Raw genomic sequence first — 24,221 nt, 5'->3', positions numbered from 1 at the left:
TACGATACCGTTATTCGGTTCCTTCATTAAGGATAGTTGCCGGGCTAGTTGGTACAGATCTCACCGAAAAACACTTATTAATAAATGAGTGTCGTTAAAATAATTCATAAGTTATCAAATTTTTTTTGTGGAAGAAATGCTTAATAAAAAAAAACTTCAAGGTAGATTTAAGCTGCGATTATACGATACCGTTATTCGGTTCCTTAATTAAGGATAGTTGCCGGGCTAGTTGGTACAGATCTCACCGAAAAACACTTATTAATAAATGAGTGTCGTTAAAATAATTCATAAGTTATCAAATTTTTTTGTGGAAGAAATGCTTAATAAAAAAAAAACTTCAAGGTAGATTTAAGCTGCGATTATACGATACCGTTATTCGGTTCCTTCATTAAGGATAGTTGCCGGGCTAGTTGGTACAGATCTCACCGAAAAACACTTATTAATAAATGAGTGTCGTTAAAATAATTCATAAGTTATCAAATTTTTTTTGTGGAAGAAATGCTTAATAAAAAAAAAACTTCAAGGTAGATTTAAGCTGCGATTATACGATACCGTTATTCGGTTCCTTCATTAAGGATAGTTGCCGGGCTAGTTGGTACAGATCTCACCGAAAAACACCGCGCTTAAACAGGACACAGAAAGAAGAAACGCACAAGTCAGCGCTGTGTTTGTGCGTGTCTTTCTTTGTCCCGTGTAAGCGCGCTGTTTTTCGGCGGGGAGTTCCTTCAGCTTCTTGAAGTCCTCTTCGCGCATCACTTCACAGACACGGATACTGCTCTTTCTTTCAGCATCACGTAACGCTTAGCTACGATTTTAAAGTACAATGCGAAAGCATCATAGATTCCTGCCGCACAAGTACTCCCCCTCTTTCGCCTAGGTTCTGCCTACATGCCCATATATGCGGAATTGGACATTCTCTACTTTGCACTCGTAGATCGCGGGGACTCATCATTACTGGCGCAGTGGTGCAGGGTTTTAGCGATGCGCCACTGTCTCGGCAGGCGGCTGTTTAAAGCACAACGACCGGTCGGACTTGTGAAACCTAGTTTGCCTTTCCTGAGCAACCTCTAGCGATCAATCATGAACTGGCACTTGCCACGGTGGGCAGCTTCTTGCAATCGAGCTGAGCAAGTTGTCACTCGCCCCGGTGGGCGGGTTTCATAGACGTCTAAAAGTCAAGTGACATAGCTGGCAGGTAAGCCGTCTGCTTCTGTCGACGCGTCAACGCCGACATTTGGTTTTCTGATGAACGGGGACCCTACCCTACAGCGCTAAAACTTGAAGAAAACTTGCAAAGATATGCTTGCGACCGAAAGGGAAAATTGGTAGAGAACCTCAAAAATAAGAAAATGTCCTATCCCAGAACGCACGTTTCTAAAAACATTTATAGGTACTACATTTTTTCAGTTGTAAACCAATCCCTTCGGTCTCTTCATTCGGGCTCTTCATGGGTGAAACATTCGTGCGAACTCCTCGCAGCGCAGACAGTGTCAAACCCTGTACAAATGGTGTCCCGACACTGAGACAAATAGCATCGCTGACGTCAGTACTCCTTTCAAAACGGCTGCTCAATCGAGCAATGCGGGCCCAATTAAGGAACTGGCGGAGGCATTGCCACCGGTGATCTCGGCTGGTTCATCGGAACTTATCAACCCTCTGAATTTAGATGGGATGATGAGGCAGTATCCTCTTAGTAACTTCACAGACCACCGACAATATCAACCGGGCACGTTGATGACTCGCGTCCAATAGCGCATGCCACCCTACCTGAAGTGGGCATTCTCCACTTCTACGCCCAGCTTTTTTCGCAAGCCGTTCGAAAATCTTCACTACGGAGAAAAAAGACAAATCGAAAATAAAATAAATTACAGCTTTCCAGCTTGGAGGCAAATGGAGCAGCATGTTGAAAAACGGCTCGGAAACGTTCGAAATTGACGTTCGTATTCATCGTACAGCTGACTCACAAAGGAGAGTCGGCGTGGTATAGAAAGTGTCAAGGAGTCTTGAAATGCCTCAGGCGAAGAATTCAATACAAGCAAATATTATTTTAAGTGAATATTTACCACATCTCCGCGGGTATTCCTACGGTTTATTTACAAGGTTCTCTGGGTAGTAATTAATTCCGAATAATATTCGACTCTTGCCAAACGTTGGTCTTACCGCAATTTCTTGGATGACAAAAATAGTACAATCCACAGCGAACAGTTTATGACGTCGGAAGACAGCGCGCGGATATAGATGTCAGGCTGTCTAGACGAAAGACACGGAGCAAAAAGTTGCTCCGAGAAGAATTCTTGGAGCGTAAAGTCGCGGCATGCCTAAGACTCGAACAACGCAAAAAGCTGGAGTCTATCAACCGAGAGATTTCGACATCGTAATGCCTGTGATGAAGCACATGGAAACCTAAAGACGCTTGGGCAAAAGTGTATGTTTTTTTTGCAAACATATAAGCCACGATATCTCCAGAGCAAGCCATCACACGACGTCTTCCTTATTTTTGTGGTCAAAGATGCCGGTTTGACGGCACAAGCTTTAATAGAGAGGAACTATGGCCAGCAGCAAAAGAAAATTTTTCTCGCCACCAACTTTCGGTGTGTTAGCGCAAGCGACGTTGCGAAGTGCTCCATCGCATTTCCGCCAAGGCGGCTCAACGAATTCGAAGTAGATTGCCTCCCTCGGAAATTAGTTTCTCCCGAAAGAGAAAAATTTGCCCTTGGGGTTGGAAAAAATAAAACAACTCTTGCCTACTCTGCAATCTTCACAGCTACCGATATTAATGGTGATTGTGACCGGAGGTGTCAGTGCAATATATCTAGACAGCTGTAATAGTCAGAGAATAGACTAATCTTTGCAAGTAAAATAAAAAGTGAGGTTTAACCTCCGGAGTCGAGACACGGGTTTTGAGGAACGCTTTCCAGAGCCCAAGTAGCAGTCGACGCTATCAATCGCTATTTCTGATCTCACGCGATAAAGCTAGCCCGTGGACAGGCAATGCTGGCGTCGATTGATTGCCTAACTGGAATGGGAGGCAGCCTTTGTTTCCTGACAGCTGGAACAATAAAGCAGGTGATATTGGATTTACCTTCTTGCGAGGACCTTGGTAACCATTGGGTTATGCCGGGCTCGCCTAGTAACAGGCATGGCTATTCCGAGCCGGGCCAGCAACAGGCATCAGATGCGGCAGCTGACCACGTGGGAAGGAGCTGTTGCAAAAGTACCGCTCGTGTGATGAAAACTATCACGTCGTCTATTTTGTCCATTGATAAACGGCACTGTACAATGTGCCGTGTCCACACAATTAATCAGGTTGTGAAAAATTGACAGAAATATCAAGAGCGCTTTCATATACCCTTAAGGGATCGCTAAGACCACCTGGTTATGTAGAAGCACCAGTAGTAGGGTGACGAGGGACGCAATGGACTGGTGCTATAAACATTGTACAGCTGTTTCACGGCGACCACAGTTCTTCAAAAAGGAAATCACATGATGCGAGTCATAAAGATTGCTAATCGATTTTTAGAAATCCCTGTGCATTTACAAAAGCCATTCAGAAGGCTGGCATAATAAAAGCTAAGTTTCAGAGTTAAGTGAGAACAACGTTTAATCTATGCTTTGCTGATGACATTGGCCTGTGCAATGCAGGGGCACTGTGCATGCTTGAAGACCTTAACAACCAGAGTACAACTGCTAAGCTAAAGCAGTAATGTGAACAATCCGAACCAATGTTCAGCATACAGACCTGCGGAAAGAGGAGCAAGCGTTTACGAAAGGTAGTGAGCTAAACAACTGATTATGACAGATTTCGTCTTTGTGGATGAAGTAGTGACCACGGATTCACACCACAGGAAAGAACTGAGGATACTAGGAACGAGGTTGAGTTCATTTGGCTGGAACACTAAGGCTATAAATATCAGCTTATAATCCCTGAGTGTCACCGTTATTATCCGGACCTAGGCAGCCAAATGAATACGGAGAATCTGAAGATTAATATGAAAAGCTAATTTTCAAAAGTCTGGGAATTAAACCACAGTATATATCAGGTAACGAAACAAAGTACATTGTCAAAATATACATCAAATTGGGCAGGTGGTGAACACAGACCATACCGCGGGTGTGTAGTAGAAGAATAATAATGGGACAAGGAGCATTCGGTAGGTATTCTCAGATCATTAATAGGAACCCTTCAGTACCCTTCAAGAGCCAAGTATAATTTAGTTGTGTCCTGCCAGTTTTTACATGAGGTATAAACATGAATGCTAACGAAAATTGTTTAAATTATTCTGAGAGCAGCGCAGAGAGCTGTTGATAAGAAAATTACTGGTGCCCAGTCAAGCGACAGAAAAGGAGGATATAGTGCTTTAGGGAACAAACATGAGTTGATGATGTCTTAGCTGATCACTTTTGCTATAAAACACGTCATATGTGCAAGCTTGGGGCCCATCACGCGGTAATCGGATACAATAAGGTGCAAGCGGTGTATTCCAATACAAGGTACGTACAAGATGTTGGAGCTTTATCTTATGCAGGGATGAAAACCGAAAACCCACCTCCTCTTAGGCGATGGGATAGTATCCCAAGAGAAGAGGTCAGGAGCGCTCGGCACAGAGTAAGTTGGACGCATGAAGTTAGGAAGTTTGTGGGGATAATGTAGCTGTAGGTGTGTATGAGTTCCTCTTTCCACTACTCATTGATGAGTTGCATGCAAACTTAATGCAACGAAGAGCTTGAAATCAGATGAAGGGCAGCGCAAACGCTGCAGAAAGATGGTAAGACAGGAGAGTGCAGCCTGGCTCAAAGAAGAAGCTGGGTGAGTGCCTAACGGACAAGCAAGAATCATCGTCATCATCGTCATCAGCCTGACTACGCCCACTGCAGGGCATAAGCCTCTCTAACGCTGTCCTTTGCCAGCTGCGCCCACCATATTCCCGCAAACTTCTTACTCCCATCCGCCCACCTAACTTTCTGCCGCCCCCTGCTACGCTTGCCTTCTCTTGGAATCCACTCCGTTACCCTGAAAGACCAGCGGTTATCTTGCCTTCGGATTAAATGTCCTGCCCAAGCCCATTTCTTCCTCTTAATTTCGACAAGGATATCATCAAGCCGCGTTTGTTAACTCACCCACTCTGCCAGCTTCCGGTCTCTTAGTGTTACACCTAACATTTCACTTTCCATAGCTTGCTGCATTGTCCTTAACTTACGCTGAACCCTTTTCGTTAGCCTTCACGTTTCTGTCCCGTAGGTGAGTACCGCTAAGATACAGCTGTTGTATACTTTTCTTTTGAGGGATACAAGCAAACCGCCATTCATGATCTGAACCTGCCTTATGCGTCCCAGCGCATTCTTATTCTTCTCTTTATTTCCCACTCATGATCTGAATCAGCGGCAAATACCTGCCCTGTGCAGACATATTCCTTTACCACATCCAGCACCTCGCTACCAATTGTGAACTTTTATTTCGTTTTCTTTTAAGCTCATGCATGCACACAACAGAAGAATAAGATTAATAAACTTTAAAGTTGCTCTGAACATGCTTCTCGGAGCGAACAGTGTGGGTAGCCTTATTGAACTTCCTCCGTATAGTCGAGGGCTTCGAGGGAGACTGCCGGCGCACAGGCTCGGTCTATTAAAACGAGCTGGTCCTCCAGGACCAGGCCGGTAAAGGCCGCCTCCCACTGCTCTAATGTTAGACTTTTCTGCGAAGGCACGACCGGGTTGCGTTGGCAGGCACAAGTGGTGTGGTGTGGTATAATCCTATCCCCATCATTCGTGGTGAAATAGTTATTGCTAAGTATTTATATAAACGGAAAGATGAGCGGCAGTAGGAGGGAGCAATTTCCGCCTCACCCTAAGCTCAGCAAAGGGCAGGCGACACGCTGTCGAGAGCCTCAGACAGGCACAGCACAAGATTGCATGCTGGCGAATGTTTGGTGTCGAAGTAAGACACCCCAACCGGTTGGAAGAGGGTTAAGGAAGGTGAAAATAAGTTCAAAATATTCGGTATAGTCGCCACCACGCACCGCTGGAGACGCCGTAAACTTGCTGCAAGTCCAATCTTTCTTTGTCTGTCAGGCACCGCCATACAAGAAAGTCCCAGTGTAAAAATCCTGTCCTTAACGATTCATCAGTCACAATCAGCAACTTCTTTGTTTTCTCAGACAAAAAGGCAAGATATTCCGACTTTGGGTTTGACTAGAAGAATACCTCTTAAGACTAGTGTTGCTGGCTCGTACGTTGCACGGTAATTGCGAGGGAAGTTCTGCAGCCAAGTATTATTTCTAAAGCCCAGTTTCAACATCTCACAAGAGCCCAATGGGATCGCCTTGAAGCTGTGAACCGGCATGTTATGAGGACTATTAGACGCCTCCCACCCATTACACCGGTCATAGCTTTACAAGCGAATGCGCAGCTCAATACCATTGATGAGCTGGTGCAGCAGCGCCATGGTTCTCGCAGCCTTAAGGCCAGTCTGTATAGCACTTCACGCACGCACTGAGGGCCTGTGCAACGTCACACTCCATTCTTCAGCCGCCAACGCCAGTTCTTCTCTCATGGAAATTTTTACACCCCAGCGACAACAAGCCAACAGATAATCGCCGGCCAACATCTGCTAATTGGGCATCGTTTTTTCGCCAGAAATTTGAAGAAGATGCTTGTCGTCCTGAAGGGTGCATTGTTGTCTACGCAAACGCAAGCATCCAAGCTTGTGAAGCAACAACAGCAATCTACTGCCTCTGCAGACCATAACTAAATCAAACCTCTAAGTTTAAACCTACGGAACCCCCTTCGTCCTTTTGTGCTGAGCTCGTTGCAGTTCAAGAACTCTGCTCAGTGACCGCCGTAACTATGCTCCCTGCGGCCCGCGTTGCCATCAGCACTAACGCCCTTCAAGCAGTGTGGTTTCTGCGACGTGTTAGCTGCTGCCCAGTAATACGTCAGGACATGCACCGGCTCGCGGCACGCATCCCGCAACCAGTACGTATTGAGTGGGTCCCACGGGATCTGCTGACCTATCAAAGGCAGGCAGATTTAGCGACCCGCCTGGCGAATCCAAACTCATCACCGCCTCGAATCCTTCATAATGCAAAAAAACAGCGCGAACAAATGGGGACTAGACGAAGAATACACAGGAACAAGCGCTGACTCTCAACTAAAGTTTAATCACAGGAAGCACACTTATAAAAGGAAACAGAAAACGAAAAAAACACAAAATCAGAACGCATGTGTTACTATGTGATGTCCAGATATGCAACCTCACAGTCACGCAGGAATTTTCAGATACGTCGATGATTTTTTAATCCTCATTGAAAAAACGGACTATGCCAAGCACATGTCTACAGTGTTAGAAGCATTTAAAGCTAATGCACGGGGTTTACAGTTCACCACTGAGGTACCGGTCGATAACCAGATACAATTTTTAGATTTATGTTTGACTGAGGGGAAGGGACACATGTGTTGGAATTACGCGCCACGTGCCAACAAACCGCTGCTGAACTATAAGTGACATCATTCTAAGGTAGTGAAATGTGGAATTGTTGTTTCATCCTTGTCATCTGCGTTGTCAAAATCTTGTCACCATGCTATGCAAGAAAGCTTTGATAATCAGGCTAAGAGACTAAAGGAAGCAGGATATCCAGCTGAGCTTATCACTTTGTGTTGCAATAAAATAATTAAAAAGCTTAAAGCGCCGACATTGCTGCCGTCTTCACAGAAAGAACAGAAACGGAAAAAGTTCGCAGTCCTTCCCTATGTGCATCGCCTGTCTCGTGGTCTTAAAAATGTGGCCCATAGGTATAAAGTTGATGTGGTTTTTTCGGCCCCGAATAAGCTCAGTAAAATTTGTTCAGCAGTAGAAAATAAGTCCCGCAACCCCAAGAAATCTGTAACGTCCTGTGGTGTTAAGCACGCTAAAAGTTTTGTGCCGTGCTCCAAAGGGGTAGTTTATAAAATCCCCCTATCCTGTGGTCAGGTATACATTGGGCAAACGGGACGTTGTATTAACACACGACTCGGAGAACATCTCAATTCATTAGAATCTAATCGCTCCACTAATCTAGTTGATCATTGCCGAGAGTGTCAATCATGTTTTCCGTCCTTGCATTTTACTGACATTTTGTACAAACACCCCGACCAGTTGACCAGGGAAATTATCGAGGCGTATAACATGACAAAGAAACCAAGATTATGTGTCAGCCAACCATCCCTGCTCCTGCGTGACTGTGAGGTTGCATATCTGGACATAACATAGTAACACATGCGTTCTGATTTTGTGTTTTTTTCGTTTTCTGTTTCCTTTTATAAGTGTGCTTCCTGTGATTAAACTTTAGTTGAGAGTCAGCGCTTGTTCCTGTGTATTCTTCGTCTAGTCCCCGTTTGTTCGCGCTGTTTTTTTGCATTATGTATCACCAACTCGCCCGCTTATCTATCCTGTCGAATCCTTCATTTGGACAATTTTACCCTCCTTTCATCAAGAAAGGAACACCTCAGGCGCCGCACACGTGCTCTCATCCCTCCGTGTGCGGCAACCCTCCCCCGCGGTCTTACCCGTGCAGAGGAGGTTGCGCTTAGGAGGATCCGGGTCAGGGTTGCCCTCACACCAGCCATCACTCGGAAGTGGACTCAGTACCGAGAATTGTTTCCCCGGCCACGGTTTCCTATGTGTAAACGCGATGATATTGAAGCCGAAATTCAACGCTTACTGTGGCACTGTCCAGATCTGAAGACTAAAAGGATCCGGCACCTGAAGGAACCAGGTCTTTCACCGAGCAACTCTGCTTCATATATTGCCTGACGCAGAGACCATATTATAACTCACTACTCAACCTCATAAATTCCGCTTACGCTTTTCTATTACTTTAATCATTACTGCATCCTTCATCACACTCTTGCTATCATTTGGCGCCACCACATTTGGGTTCAGCCACAGATCTGTTTGCACCGCTGTTCAAAATTTCCTGATATAATCTCACCGACTGCCTTGCTAAGTGTTCCATCCTTTTCTTTTCTATCAATTATTACATTTTGACTAAATCATTAATATTTAATCCCTCTCTTTATTATTATTCTTAAAATTTTAAAATCAAAACGCTCATCCCTTTCCTGTTCATGACGAAAAATTCACCGATGTTGCGCTCCCACGTGCTTTTCCTTTTTATTAACTGCGTTCAGGTGAATAGCCACCCGATTCTTGGCCGATCCCCCAGTGTGGGTATGTGCCATCTTTTGATAGGCTAACAACAACAACAACCTTCGCCCCCTGATGCTCTGGTGCTATAAATCTCGTTTATAGAAAAACTCGTCGCAAATTTGGTTTACCACCACAATCAAGAATAAAACTTGTACCAGTTGGTTTGTGCGACCTGTGCACATAAGTGGGGCCCGTGTACGAAATTTTGTAGACAGGGCTCGTCCCAAGCACTTCTGAGTCTGGTCCCTCGTTTTTCATGCTTTTTGTACCAAAACTATAATCTCGCAGAGGAAGAAGTAGATACAAAGGAAGAAGACGCAGGTAGGCCTAATCGTCACCGGCGCTGGCGCGTGGTGCTCGAGCCGCGCAAAATTCTCGTCCGTGAGGCGCCGTTCCAGCGCCTACCCCGAAGCCGTGACCGGAGCTTTCGGGGCAGCGGTCCTCGCGTCGCCAGAGAAGCCGGTGCCCAGCCGGCACCCACCAAAATTCGGCCATGGGGGCTGGCCTGCTGATTCTGTCGCTGGGACTCCTGGCTTCCGGCTTTGCTCCCTGCCTCACCCAGACCCAGCCGACACAAGCGGCCAAGCCGGCAGCCCCGGCGGCCCCGGCAGTTCCAGCAGCGCCGGCTGATCAGTCCACGGCGATGTTCTTCGGTGGTCCGCAGAAGGTGAGCCCAGCTCTTTCTCGTTCGTTATTTGAGGTAGTTGAAAGGTTGAGAGGTCTCACTTTGCCGCTTTTTATAAAATATTTATTGCCATGTAAACTACGACGTGCGCCCACAACGGATATTCCTACGTGCGCGGCGCAACTGGTTTTCATTAGCCGACGCAGTATTTTCGGTTGTACGCGTGTGTCCGCTTTTTAGTGATGCATTTTGCTGTCTTTTCTTTCAAATAAGTATTAGCAGCACGCAAATTTATTTACCACCGGAGGCGTGTTCACTCATAGGTTTCATTCTGCGATGCGCTTGAGAATAGGCAAGCTACAGCTGTGAAATAGCGCTGTTTTTTGGACCTGTGAGAACGCTGTCCAAATCCATTACCTGCAGGCAAATCAATAAACGCACCTCTCACGACATGCGCTTGCCATTAGGCTGCGTTATGAGATGTTTTGAAAAAAAAAATAGCCGTTCAAACAGCTTATACACATACTTGACTAAGTTCTTCATAGATGGGGCTACATCGTAGTGCCTAGAGCAATTTTTCGTGTGAGCACACTTCGTAGAGCATGGACCATTGTTCTTTATAACATATGACGACCGCCTTGAACAGTCAGGAGTCTCAAATCATCATTCTATTCTGGCAGTGCTTGAGGTATGACATTTTCTTTGGTAAGGCAGTGTGTGTAGGGATTTAGCTGCACTAGTAGTCTCGGCCAAGGATCACGTCTGGCTGTAGCTGCAGCGCACGACTAAGCAAGTTAGGTGGGTACTGGCCATGTAGATGTATAAGTTAGTAACGCCAGTGGTGGTGGTGGGTTTAAAAACGACTTTATTTGTTATTTATGCGCCCTTTTACAAGTTTACTTGAGGTACATCGCATGCTTTTCATGCTCTGCTCACGCCTTAGCGGGCAAACAGCGCAGAACTGAAGATGTCATAATCACTGGACGCGTGGAATACTCAAAAAGTTTGGGGTGAATTTTTCCCATTTGCGTTTGCAGTAAGCAGGCAATTTCCGAACAGCGTTTTACGGGCATTGAGCGATGTTCTTAAAGGGTGCAGACATTGTGTTCGGTCTGGCGAACATTACACACTTTCTTGTGCATTCTATCACTGACTGCTCTTCTAATATTCGATGCAACCAAGTGCTCTAAACACTGTACAACCCATCGCTAAATATAATAGCATCAGGTCATATAATCATAATTTTCACAGGTCTGACAACGTGTATTCAGCGCACGATGACTTAAACTGAAGAGTGGCTCTGCCGTAATCACGCAATAACATCTCATGCGGCGAAGAATGTTGTGCCCGTTTCCACGTGAAAGATATTGCTTCACAATATTGTCAGTTTCGTAGCAGTTATCGCTTGCAAGCTACATTTGTTCTTGTTTTTTTAAAAAAATCATGATAAACATTAGGCTTGTGTTAGAGTATACCTTAAGAAGAGCTCCCTGCTCATTAATTATACACAGAGTCAGTAGCAATGTGGTGCCTGGAGAATCTCAATATGTTTTCAGCAACTGTGACTAAGTGTCACATCGCTGAACGCATAACGAGATTACTGCAACATTCGGCCAATTACGTAGGTGACCAGCATGACAGAGGTTCAACCATGTCTCTGCCTCTTATGCCTGCTCGTGTGCAACAACTGTGGAACGAGCAAGGTGTAGTTTCTCACCTGTAGGTGCCTCCGCATGTACCGTAGTTATGAGCTTTGCCGTGAACACGGATGCGCGTGCTTTCCACATGCAATTGATCACTGAGACGCTGCCGGTGGTTTGGTTTGATTTGGTTTAGTGGGGTTTAACGTCCCAAAGCGACTCAGGCTATGAGAGATGCCGTAGTGAAGGGCTCCGGAGATTTCGACCACCTGGGGTTCTTTAACGTGCACTGCCATCGCACAGTACACAGGCCTCTAGCATTTCGCCTCCATAGAAATTCGGCCTCCACGGCCGGGAACGAACCCGCGTCTTTCGGGCCAGCAGCCGAGCGCCATAACCACTCAGCAATCGCGGCGGCACAGACGCTGCCGGTGCGCCTGCTCAAGGCCCCGGCATTTGCAGCGTGTGCTTTATTGACACCATCGAAATCCTGTTTAATCTCACGATGTATTGTCGCGCTATCGCCGTATAGTACGCGTTAGCAAGTTGGCTGTAGCGCTGTCACTCTACATGATAAACGGATATCTTAGAGAGACAGAAAGGTTTACAGTTAAGGAAAAAACAAAGCGCAGGGAACGTTCGTTGCAGTTAAGTGCGCGAGTTTCCACTGCGCGCGAAGCTTAAAATAGCGTTAAGGTTTTTCTGTGAAACGGATGCTTTGGTTTAGTTTTGCCTCAGATGCATGAAAGCCGAGTGATGGGCTCCACCTGTGCCCCCTGCTCGGACTTAGGCAACAGCGACATGACGAATGCTGGCCACAAATACGTCATAGCTGTTCCCGTGTGGGCGCTGCTATTCTAAACGTGCCTTCCGCGTTCTGAGCAGTCTGGCTTTCTGTACGAAATTTGCGCAACCCTACATGACTATGTTCAAGAGAGTTAGTCGTGTGACTAGCTCCCTCAGGCAAGGCTGCTATTTGTGGCAAAAATAAGGCACTCCGCACGATTTAATTTGATGCTTTTATTTGTACATTGTACCTTCGATCCGCTAGGACGGGTAGAGGTGAGTGCGGCTAAAATATCAACGAGCCGAGAAAATGGTTACTTATGTAACCGCGGCAGCTGCGTTTTTATGGATAAAAAAACGCTATGGCACCCGTATGCTGTGCGATGTCAGTGCTCGTTAAATATCCCCAGGTGGTCGAAATTATTCCGCAGCCCTCCATTACGGCACCTCTTCCTTTCTTCTTTCCCTCCCTCCTTTATCTCTTCCCTTACGTCTCGGTTCAGGTGTCCGCCGAGATGTGAGCAGATACTGCGCCATTTCCTTTCCCTAAATACCAGTTATGATAATTATATATGTATGGTCGTGCTTTGCCGTGTGAGCTGAACTTCTTGTTCGAATCCTTCGCACGTTAAGGACTATAAAAGATTGATGCAACGAAAGCACGCTCTGGGCTTGAAACATGACACCTTGAAATAAGTTTGTTATTAGGGCGAGTTGCTGTGAGTTCATATTAGAAAACTGGAACGTGAACATTTCGCGAGAGATCTGCCTTGTCTGGAGGCGATTATAGGAAAAAAGTACGCGACGCTTTGGCAAAAGTTACATGACAGGACCAACATTTCGGGGCCAGCTCAGCCAGGGGTGAATTTCAAGGGTGTTAGAGGTGGGAGGGAAACGGGTGCATCAAGGCACCCAACCTCGGCACATTGTTCAGGGTTGACTGTGTAAGTTCGGAATTCGCTTTCGAACCCGAACCCTACCAATTCAAAAGCCAGCTTTCAGAATCCAGGAGCCTAAACCGGTTTAAAGACCGCCTTCCATCACAATATATATGTCACGCCGCTAAAGCCGTCTGCCGGTGCCCCGCGAACACTCATTGTTATCATCTAAACTCAGGTGATACACACGGTGACGACCTGTTTTCCGTAAATGTGGCAGTGGATCAAAAGTAGATTTCGAAAACACGACTCTTGTCCTTATTATGATAACCCGGAAAAAGTGGCCCCCGAGTCGTCCCCGAAACGTCGGTTCTCAGATGATATTTTGGTCAGATTGTGACATTATTTTCTATCTAATATTGTAAAACTGAGCCAAGATATGGAAGACGACAAAGCAGTCGCCTTGCGTTTTTCTGCGCCGGCTTCTAAGAAGGATGTTTGAAATAACAAGCTTGAACCGAAACGGCAAAAAGCAAAGACTGCCCAAAGAAAGCCACTCCTAGAGAAAACAAAAGGAAGCGACTGAAAAGAACAAAATGGAAGCTGTGCCTGCCTGGTTCAATTCTCTCCACACTAGGCCGGGAGCCGCATTTCTTATCGATCAGTTTTTTATTAATTCTTTTTTCTTTCATGTCACTCTCGTGGGATGTGAATGTGCACAATCGTGATTGAATGCAATGTTGTTCGCCAGTCGAGTGATCGAAGACGTGGCTATGAACTTGTCAGAAAAATGTTTCTTACCTAATGTCGCCGCGGTGCTGGTCTATACATGAAACTCCGCACTTCTCTTGGAGATGAAATCGGCGTCGCTAATGATGGGTTCAATCACGAAGCCGTTCGCAGCTAGGAAGGATTTCTTGTAGGGCAGTGCCCAGTCAGAGACCACTCACCTCTACGGTGTAGTTAACGAACTGGGCAATCGCGATCAGTCTCCCTTTGTCGACAGCTTCGGGAACTCGACACCTGATTGGTTGGGATCGGCTCCATTTCCCGCAATTCAGTACGGTTTAAGTAATAATGAAATAGCTAGGCGAGGAAAATTTTTTTAAACGTAGCCCCCCCAAAAAACGAAGGCAACACGAAGGCAGGGCAGAAAAGGTGCAAACTTTGAAATCAAATTTTGGGTCGAGGAAGAACGAAATAAATACATGTGAAAATGATGCCATCAACCGGCCGTGCCCACAAAACGCTCCCCAAAAGCGCAATAAATTTGTCCTGCATTGCGACAGATTGCTTCTCAGTGCATGTGGTGCCGATCCTGCGCATGTCAAAGGCTTACACGAGCTGTAATAAGGAAGTAATTACAAGTTTTCATCCACCCAAGCGCAGCCATACGGCTACAAAGGAAAGCTATACGGCTTCGTCCCAAACATTGTAGTTCATGCAAAATTCGTCCTGGCTCGGGGTTCAAATCAAGGACCATCGCTTCACCGGAGCTGTCGCTCTACCAACTGCGGTAGCCGGGACGGCTAGCACATGGTAGGGTGAGAGCGAATTGATAAAAAAATCTTTCCTTTGTAGCCCTATGGCTGAGCTAGGGTGCATGCAAATGAGTAATTACTGCCTTATTATACTTGGGGAATTCATTAAACATTTCACCTTCCATTAACTGCTTAATAGTTTGGTTGCTGTTTTAGAAAATGGCTTCTTTGTCCTTCAGTATCAGTTTGCATTAATGTTCATGGTAATTTAAGCTCTAAATCGGCGATCGTGCCACACACCCTATAGATTTATGTACTCTCAGAACCACTCATTTTAACAATGAGTTGATTGGCCCACATAACAGCTGCCACAGGAGAGCCTATATTCGAAAGCCTATATTTTTCTATCATGCAACCAATGAGATTTGATGGTTGATGGCGCAGGGACTCTTCTTTAGCCGATCACATCCTTTCTTATTGTGTCTTGACAGCTCGGAAGATTCTGCTTCACTTTCTCTATGTGGTTTAGCTCTAGTTAAACCTGGAGTGACCCGATAGCTGCAGCTGGCCGAGCGGAACTTGCTCAGTTGAATTGCAAAGTCAGTCTTTCGCTGCTGCGTTTCGCTGGGCGTTCCTTCATCTTCGTCCCACTTGAAACGGCGCATGGCCACAGCGATTGCAGCTCAGTTTCGCCGGCGCGCCGCGCCGCCAGCAGCAGCAGCTGCTCCGCCCCACGTGTCTGGTCACGTGAACAACCACGTGACGAACCACGTGATCAGCCACGGCGCTGCGCCGCCGGCAGCTGCTCCGCACCACGTGACCAACCACGTGATAGTGTGGTGTCGCAGCCACGGGGTGGTGGCGCAGCCAACCTGTGGCTGCGCCACCGCCACGCTGAAGGCTCGAAATGCTACCGTAATGTAGCTGTCGCTACAAAACTGGAGGGGCTTTCTTAAACCCATTCTTAAAGAAGAATATGTGCTAGCGTTTGGAAGTTGTCCCACCCTCTCATAATTTCAAAATGACTCCCAAAATTTTTGAAGTAGGACACTCTAGAAAATTGAATAAGGTACATTAGTGGGTGGATTAAGGTAAATTACTAGGAATCAGTGGCTCGGATTAGTATATCCCCATATGGTAATCCAATGAAAGGTACTCGAGCCTTCTAATCCACAGCCGCCGCGGTGGCTGAGTGGTTATGGCACTATGGCCGAAAGACGCGGGTTCGATCCCTGCCGCGGCTGTCGAATTTCGATGGAGGCCAAATCCTAGAGGCGCGTGTACTGTGAGATGTCAGTGCACGTTAAAGAACCCCCGGTGGTTGAAATTCCCTGAACCCTTCACTACGGCGTCTCTCATAGCCCGAGTCGCATTGGAACATTAAACCCTCATAAACCAACTAAACCGAACCTTCTAATCTACAGATTGATCAATCGGGGAATTTCGTTACGCAGAAAAAGGAAATCTTTTGGATGGCGAAAGGCTATCCCCTATAGCATTAAAAACGACATTGACGCAGCGTCTGGCGCCCACTTATTGGGCGCGATGGTATGTGCAATGGGCGTATGTATGACTGCAAAGATATTTCGGCCATTCGCACCTGTTTTTTCGACGTTCCTATTCTCTTTCGTAGTGCGCTTAGCACCTAAGCTTCGCACATAAGCCATAGTGTGAAATCAAGGTAACCTGCTCCTTTAATCCATTTACACGCGTGAAAGAAGCAGGCGGTCGACCAAGCATTATTGGCTCCATGATGAACTACCAAACCCTCTTTGAGAAATCCCATTAAAGTTAGGCAGTAATTCTGCCGAATTCTACTCTCCTGCGAGGGCTGTGAAGTCTTCCAGTCAGGGCGTTGTTTAAACGAGCCCTGAAGAGAGCACAGGGAATCACTCGGGCGCGTGGTGTCGTCATCAAATTTTAGCTTACATTGACGAAAACATTAACGCAAATCCAGGCTGGATGACCACCAGGTCAGATTCCAACAAAACGATCTAACTTTTAAGGAGTTAGTGGGAGCAGTTAACATTCATAGGGATGGCGCAACGGGCGTAAGCAAGTAATCTATCGTAATACTGAAACATGTGAATGCGCTTTTGGGAATCATTTTGTGAGCACAGCCGGTTGACGTTATCATCATAAGACGTATATGTTCCCTTCTGGTTTGACTAAACCCCACTGGAGAGGCGGCGGCTGTTCTTTCTACTTCGTTTTTTTGTGCTTTGTCTTGAAAGCAAAACCTACTCGCCTAGCTTTTCGTTATCATGAAAGCAGCAGACCACTACCTGCAGAGCATTTATTTTAAGTCGCGAAACTCCACCCTGAGCGCATGCATCAAAATTTGCTTCTTTGATTACCCAAAAACTCAAGTTTTGCTCGAAGGTCGTGCCACTTGCCGAATTCTGGCGAACTGTTCAGTGCTGCACCTAACTTCGAAACCGAAGCTTACCACACGCCTTCTTCACCCAACTGCTCAGATCAAGGTCGGTGTCACCATCTGCTAACCTACGGAAATTGGCCGTTTGAAATGTGAGGGGTTTTTATTCTTGGTTTCGTAACTATTACGAAAAAAGAACACTGAGGCTGCCCTGGTCCGTAAAATGACCTTACCAGATGCGCTGCTCTGGCACTGACCAACGCAATATAGTCGCGCCGAGGATTGTCCTGTACGAGACAGTTGTCGTAATACTGACGTCTGCTTCTCACCGCAATGTCAATGAATTCAGTGTGTTGATCGCCTATTAGGCCAAGAGCAGAGACCACCCGACCAGGACGTCAGCATTTTCTAGCGCTTTTATGGTGTGTTTAGGTTCAATTGGTCGGCTCGCGTATTGCGGTCGTAAAAAGTGCTGCATATTTTTTGTTTCGGTTGTAAAAGTACTGAGACATCGTTCGTTTAAAAAAAAAACAGCAATCGGAGCTAGGCTACTTTCTTTTTCACCGTTACATGCACCCACAGCCACCGCTTCGGTCTTTTTCAGCGTTTTACGCGCTCACTACCTGTCACGTTTTATTTCTTTTCGCCATGGCGGCAAGGAATACTAATATTAAATTATTTTAACTCTAACACTCTTCCGTAATTTTTCAAACAGCTCAAATACGGTTAAATTTGCATTCTCTATCTTTGTTTAAACTACCACGCAAGATGACTGCGCTTCCGCACGTTGGTTTTGATTAGCTTTGCTCATCCGTGCCCTTAACGGTCTCCTGCACTTCTGGCAGCGTCAAGAAATATTTCAATACTTCAAGTAGTGATGGTGATTGCAACTCATCCTATCCTTTAGTGTGATTTTATCAACAATGAATCGACAATTTTGTTACCAAAGTAATCAATTTAGATCTAGGAGCAATTACTCTTTGGTATTACTTAGCATTTTCTTCTGCTCTGCCATGCGGCTACAAAGGAAATGTACTTAGAAACTTCTCTGATGAGCAGAATAGTCCACCTAGCTACAGGGCTCGAATCCGGGGACGGCTGCCTGTCGGGGTCATCGCTGTACTAAGCTGATCCGGGTGGTTAGCAGATGGCAGGGCGAAGTCGAATCGATGAACAGCTCGAAACAGGAACGGTTTTACTGTTATCTACTTAGGAATTGACTGCAAGTGCAGCACAACTACAAGTAAAACGACGTTTTAAGTCGCAGCAGACGTATAAAAGCGGTCGAGCTGATACGAATTTATCACGGAAATGGAAGCATTTATGTGCCTGAAAAAAAAGGAATGTAAGTGACAAAAACTGTAGTGTCAAACATGAAGTATGAGAAGTTGTGCGTCGAAGTTTTTTTCTCTCTCTCTCTCTTTGCTGCGTACAATAAGCGCTTATTTTCTTCAGAAAGCGTCCTCCATGTTGTGATGAGCTTCTTCAGTTTCTCTCCTCTCTTAACATGTTCGCTTGCAGTTAGTTCGTCAAGAGGAGAGAATCCCCGTCCCCGGTGATCCAAATTTATTAATTCGAAAGCATTAGATGGCTATGTCCCGTGTTTCGTGTCAGCAAAACATTCTCCGCATGATTACGTCGTTATGTGAAGATAAATGTGCAAAAGTTTGATTGTGCTAGACAGTGCGTGGTGCGATATTGCTGTGGGAAAATGATTGGTTGATGTGGTTTAATTAGTCAATTGATTAAACGCGAATATTATGCTTGGACGTCGCAATAGCCAAAGACGTCAACATAGCACCTGGACGTCAAAATTAACCTAAATAAATAAAAAAGAAAAAAGTAAAAAATAGAACGCGTAGAGGCGTCGTGGAAAGAACCCGCGTTCTAAATAAGTTTCATGCTTTCCCATTCCTCCACGTAAGCACGCTTAAGTGCCCTTTGGAAAATTTTCTTTGAATGGAAGATAGTCTTCCCCACGACTCAGTTTTGCTTATGCCGTGGTGAATATTGAGGCTTCCAACTTTTGATCTGCTTGCATTTTAAGAGTGAACGTATTGGCCAAACGGCTACCCATTGCACATATGTGCAAGAGATGGTGACGCGAACACATGCTGAGCAAAAATGAGATTTAGAGGAAACTTGTTTAGCTTTCTTTTTGCAGCGGGTCACGCCGAGACCATTTTACTGTAAAGGCACATGCCTACATGCGCATACTCAGAAAGCAGACACGTTTCACAGACAGACCACGTAAAACAAAAGGAACGGAGGAAAAGACAAAATTGCTGAGTCATGGCGTTAACGAAATGAAAACAAGTGACCCTGTTTCAAGGTCTAGCATTCCGTTATTAAAGAGGAAGTTAGCCAACGTGCGCAATATTACTTAACACAAGTCGCGCACGTGACAAAGCGCCAGACGTGCTATATTCGGCGCCCAGGAGCTGTATGCGTAACCTGACAGTTATCCCAGAAAACGAAGTACCACAGCGTAGACGATATGAATTCTATTCTAAAGCTGGTGGCTCAGGCCAAAAAAATCTTTACTGGCCCCAACATAAGGAATCCAGCAGAATATTGTTGAACCGTGTTGTCTTAGTGAACGACCAGTGACGGCGATTTCGATGGCCCGAGGCTCGCTACCAGCCTGCAGCTAAACGTGGCCTGGGCACTTAGGCTCAATTTACAGGTAACCACCATCCTTGACTACAACATACCCGTTGCGGTAGAGCTGAATTGGCAGTATCGGCTGCATTTTTAACGCGTTAGCACAATGAGTTTCGTGTCGCAGAAAAGCCGGGGTCGTTGACCATGATCGAAAAATCCGCAAAAACTTCTCAGTGAAGCAACTTAGGTGGTGAGTGGGCCGCCTAAGTGACGTCACCTTGTGGCTTATCACAACCTGCCCACTGGATTATTAGAAAACTGCCAACTGTCGCAAGTATCAGTTGAATTTATATATATTTATTTATTTATTTATTTATTGAACTCTCAGGGCCGAAGGCATTATAGAAGGGAGTGATTTTTGATTGGCGGAGACAGGTTGCCACCCAGGTCACATAACCCCACCGGTGGCGGCACCTGCCATCGCAGGCCATAGGTGCATCGCTTAACCGCCGCACCCCTGCGTCAGGAGTGTGTCAAGGACTCCAAAGGATCTATGAATATAAATATGTAGAGTAGAGCCGCCTTGGTGGCTCAGTTTCTATTGTGCTTCACTGATGACCCGAAAAGCGCGGGTTTGATCCTGGCCACATCGTTCGCATTTAGATGGAGGCGAAATGCTAGAGGTTCCTGTACTTTGTGATGTCAGCGCACTTTAAAGAACAACAGGCGGTCGAAATTATCCACAACCTCGGGGACGTAAACCTCGTAAAACGTAAACATAAAAGGGCATTTACTAATTAGCGTTATGTCGTCATACTTCTTTAAGGCGGAGCTTAACTGTCCCCTGCAGCTTTTTCCTGTTTTATTTTTTTTATACAGATGTCTCAGAATTCACCTGCTAAATCTGCTAGCTTGCGTGAGCTGGCTGAACATAAGTTGTTTCCATCCATGACCGAAAATTCTCGTGACTTGTAGACGCCTGTACTTGGGACCTCTTCAAGCAAAGAGACGTGTGCAACGAAAGAAAATAAAACAAAAATAGCGCAACAGTGTACGTCATTAATAAATTTGTGATCAAATGAGGGCCTAGTGTCATTAAACTGTGCGACAATGAATACACCGAATCGGAGGGAACAATGCGCCCTCAAGACTGGCGAGCGCTGTAGCGTACTAACAACGCAGGTCAAAGCCGCAGGTCTCTCCTCAGAACAGTACCGCAATGGTCTTGAGGTTATGGCGCGGAGAAAAGTGATGAAATTTTTTAGCTGGCTGTCGAGCTGTCGACACTGCGATATAAAAGACAGCACTCTCTCTCCTCTTTGAGCGTAGGCTCTATCAGCGCCAGCGTACACTAGGAGAACAATAATTTTGACTGCGGAGTGGACAATACGTTGCTAGCTGAACAAATATTAGAATTTGTGGCAACGTTTTGCAACAGCAGGCCGAAATGTGCGGTGTTGACCAAGAGGGAACGAGCCCAACAGCTTGCAGTAGGACGTCGCTGCTTTATAGAACCAATTGGTTGTAACACTGAATGTGTAGGCGTCGCACGCATACATTTCGGCGCCCTGTGCCCTCACGATGAGTGTCAGTAATGCAGCATCAAAAAGCGAGCATAAACCTATAGTTAAAATGCATTTGCAATAAATGATTTCAGTCTCTTGAAAACTACACCATTGTAAGCTTTCATCACATCAACGAATTCACAAGCTTTTAAAAAGACAGAAGCAAGGGAAGATTTCGCGTACCTACAACATAGTCCAGATTTCAGCCATTGTGCCTGTCCATCGAAAATGCCGCTCACCATGTTATTTATTTCCCTAAGAAGCTAAACTTCACTTCCACCTTTGTTTCCCGAGAAGCAACGCGGCTTTGTGGCTTGTGGGCTCTGTGTTCGCATCACAATCTGAAGGTTGTGGGTTGAATTGCCTGCACCCTGGAGAGAAATTTTTTTACTTTTCCAGGTCCTGTTTGTTTTCGGACGCCATATTTTCAGGACATCAGTGTTATGGCGTTCGCCAGTCAGAGCGGCCCACCATGACGCGGGTGTTCGGAGCCATCTACTTAGCAGCACACTCTGTTTTGCCACTGACTGCTTAACGCTTCGTAGCGACCTTCAAAAGAAGTGCCGCTACTCGCCAATTGTATACAACCACCAGAAAAATCTGCTCCCTTCGCAGGTGAACGTGACGGTGCTGTATGAACCATACTGCAAGGACAGCGTCTGGTTCATCACCAAGCAACTGCTCCCCGTCTACGGGCAGTTACGCAAGCGTCTCATCGTAGAGATGGTGCCCTTCGGCCGGGCCCGCATGAAGGTGTCCCAGGGTGCGGACACCACGGTAGCATTTGCATGCCGCCACGGGCAGGCTGAATGCCAGGCGAGCCTCATTCATGCATGCGCCATCAACCTGTATCCCGACCCCGACAAACACCTGCCCTTCATCGCCTGCACGCTCAAGGCCTGGAAGCCGGAGAAAAATGTGGCCAAGTGCTGCACTGCCAACAAGATGGAGGCCGCGAAGATCACGGGCTGCGCATCCTCACAGCAGGGCAAGATTCTCCTGCGGAATATGGGCTTGCGCACCATGTCCCTGAAGCCGCCCATCAACTACGTGCCGAGTGTGGTCATCGACGGCGGCTTCAACAAGCGCTACCAGAAGAAGCTGCAGAAGCAGTTCAAGGATACTGTCTGCAAGCACTTCAAGCCACCGGTGCCTGAGCCGTGCGTGGTCAAGAAGAGGCGCGGATGGTTCCGGCGCTAAAATTTGCACCTTGCCCTCACCATTTCCTTCTTGCAGCGAAAGCCTAAGCCACCAGAAACTGTTGCATGGCTATATTTGAGGGGTTAGCAAATGTGACCAGAGATTGGTGTGGTTGGAAGGTGGGCCACTTGCACTGGTGAATTAGATGTGAAACTGAAGCGCTGCACTAAGTTATTGTGACCACACGATCTAAATTAACTTGATACAGAGGAGATCTCGGCAGAAGAGACAAGTGTTCAAATTTTGGGGATGCAACGAAGCCTTCAGGCGACGCGAGGAATAAAATTTTACAGATGGCACTTAACACTTAACTTGCTTTGGTGCGAAAGCAGTTTTTATTTCCTTTTTACTGCCTATTTTTCTCTTCCTTTCTGATTACACACCTTCTCCTTAGCATACAGTCGTAAGGCAGCGCATATATCTGCTTCACCTTTGTTTGCCGAGAAGCAACAAAGCTTTGTGGCTTGTAGGTTCCGTGTTCGCCTTGCATTCTGAAGGTCGTGGGTTGAATGGTGTGCACCCTGGAGGGAAACTTTGTTTTTCTCTTCCAGGTCCTGTTCGTTTTCGGACGCCTCTTTTTCAGGGCATCAGTGTTTCTTGCCGAGTAGCCGTACAATGCTTTTCATTAAAAATCGGTACCTGTCTTCTCATTCGAGAGGCTCTGCCGTTAAAGCAGAGCGCTGGAGCTTTGTGCACAAGCGTTATCAATTCGTTCGAGAACAGGTTCCATTCAGCGGTTTGCATGGTGGAAACTGTTCTGTTCATGTTCAAGAACGGAGTGAAATGTCGAACGGTGCATATTTGCTCCCTCGAAATGTCTGCTTGCGGCTGCTGCAACCAAGCATGGGAAACACAAAAGAGTAAAAGTGGTTGTTTTTTCATCAAGAATCTACCAACTCTGAGGAGTTTTATAGGCCAGATCTCTCACGGTGATAGCAGAACCTTAAATTCCGTTGGGGTGCGAGTTCAGTGACATGACGTTGCAACAGGAAAGGTATGTTCACCTTACCGCAGCAGTAATTATTTTAGTGCAGTTGTATTCAGTATACTCTGTTTTTATGAAAACCGGATAGATTCACCCCACTTCGTCCTCCCCTGCGACGATATTTAATATTAATTTTATGTAAAACAGGTACCGAAACCTAGTACCATTGTGCCTTCTGTTATGGCAACTTCGTTTGAACAAATAAAGAATATATTAGCCGAATAGCTTCAAAACATCTACATCCATACAAGCCTAATATAAAGCCACTATAGCAGTTGCGCATGAAAATTGAAAATCGCGGCTGCGTTTTTATGAAGGAAAAACGCTAAGGCGCCCGTGTGCTATGCGATGTCAGTGCACGTTGAAGATCCCCAGGTGGTCGAAATTATTCCGGAAACCTCCACTACGGCACCTCTTTTCCTTTATTCTTTCAATCCCTCCTTCATTCCTTCCCTTACGGCGAAGTTCAGGTGTCCAACGATATACGAGACGGATACTGCGCCATTTCCTTTCCCCATAAACCAATTATTATTATTATTTTGGGGAAAGGAAATGGCACGGTATCTGTCTCTCATCTCGGCGGACACCTGAACCAGACCGTAAGAGAAGGCATAAAGGAGGGAGTGAAAGGAAGAAAGATGTGGCGTAGTGGAGGGCTCTGGAATGATTTCGACCATTTGGGTATCTTTAACGTCCACTGGAATCGCAGAGCACACGGGCCCCTTTGCGTTTCGCCTCCATCGAAACGTTTCGTCTCCAGTTGTGCATATGATTCTGCAATCAAGGCGGAAGCGTTTATACTGCCACTGTATTGAGCAGCACGAGGCGGTCACCTCTCCATACTTCATTTGGCAGCGCGGCAAGGAATTTCTGAGGTGAAAATCATGTAGTTTTTG

General features: G+C 46.1%; 1 protein-coding gene across 1 annotated transcript; it reads left to right on the top strand.

Moving 5' to 3' along the window:
* The first annotated feature begins 9,508 nt into the window (after nt 1-9,508).
* On the top strand, nt 9,509-22,608 carry LOC144106678 (GILT-like protein 1). Its single transcript, XM_077639520.1, has 2 exons — nt 9,509-9,851; nt 21,756-22,608. Exons 1-2 carry the CDS (start codon nt 9,678-9,680, stop codon nt 22,338-22,340), a joined length of 759 nt encoding a protein of 252 aa, XP_077495646.1. The 5' UTR covers nt 9,509-9,677; the 3' UTR covers nt 22,341-22,608.
* Nucleotides 22,609-24,221: the final 1,613 nt, after the last annotated feature.

The sequence above is a fragment of the Amblyomma americanum genome, chromosome 10, assembly GCF_052857255.1.
Source record: "Amblyomma americanum isolate KBUSLIRL-KWMA chromosome 10, ASM5285725v1, whole genome shotgun sequence".
NCBI lineage: Eukaryota > Metazoa > Arthropoda > Arachnida > Ixodida > Ixodidae > Amblyomma > Amblyomma americanum.
This window is presented reverse-complemented; position numbering and strand designations above follow the sequence as displayed.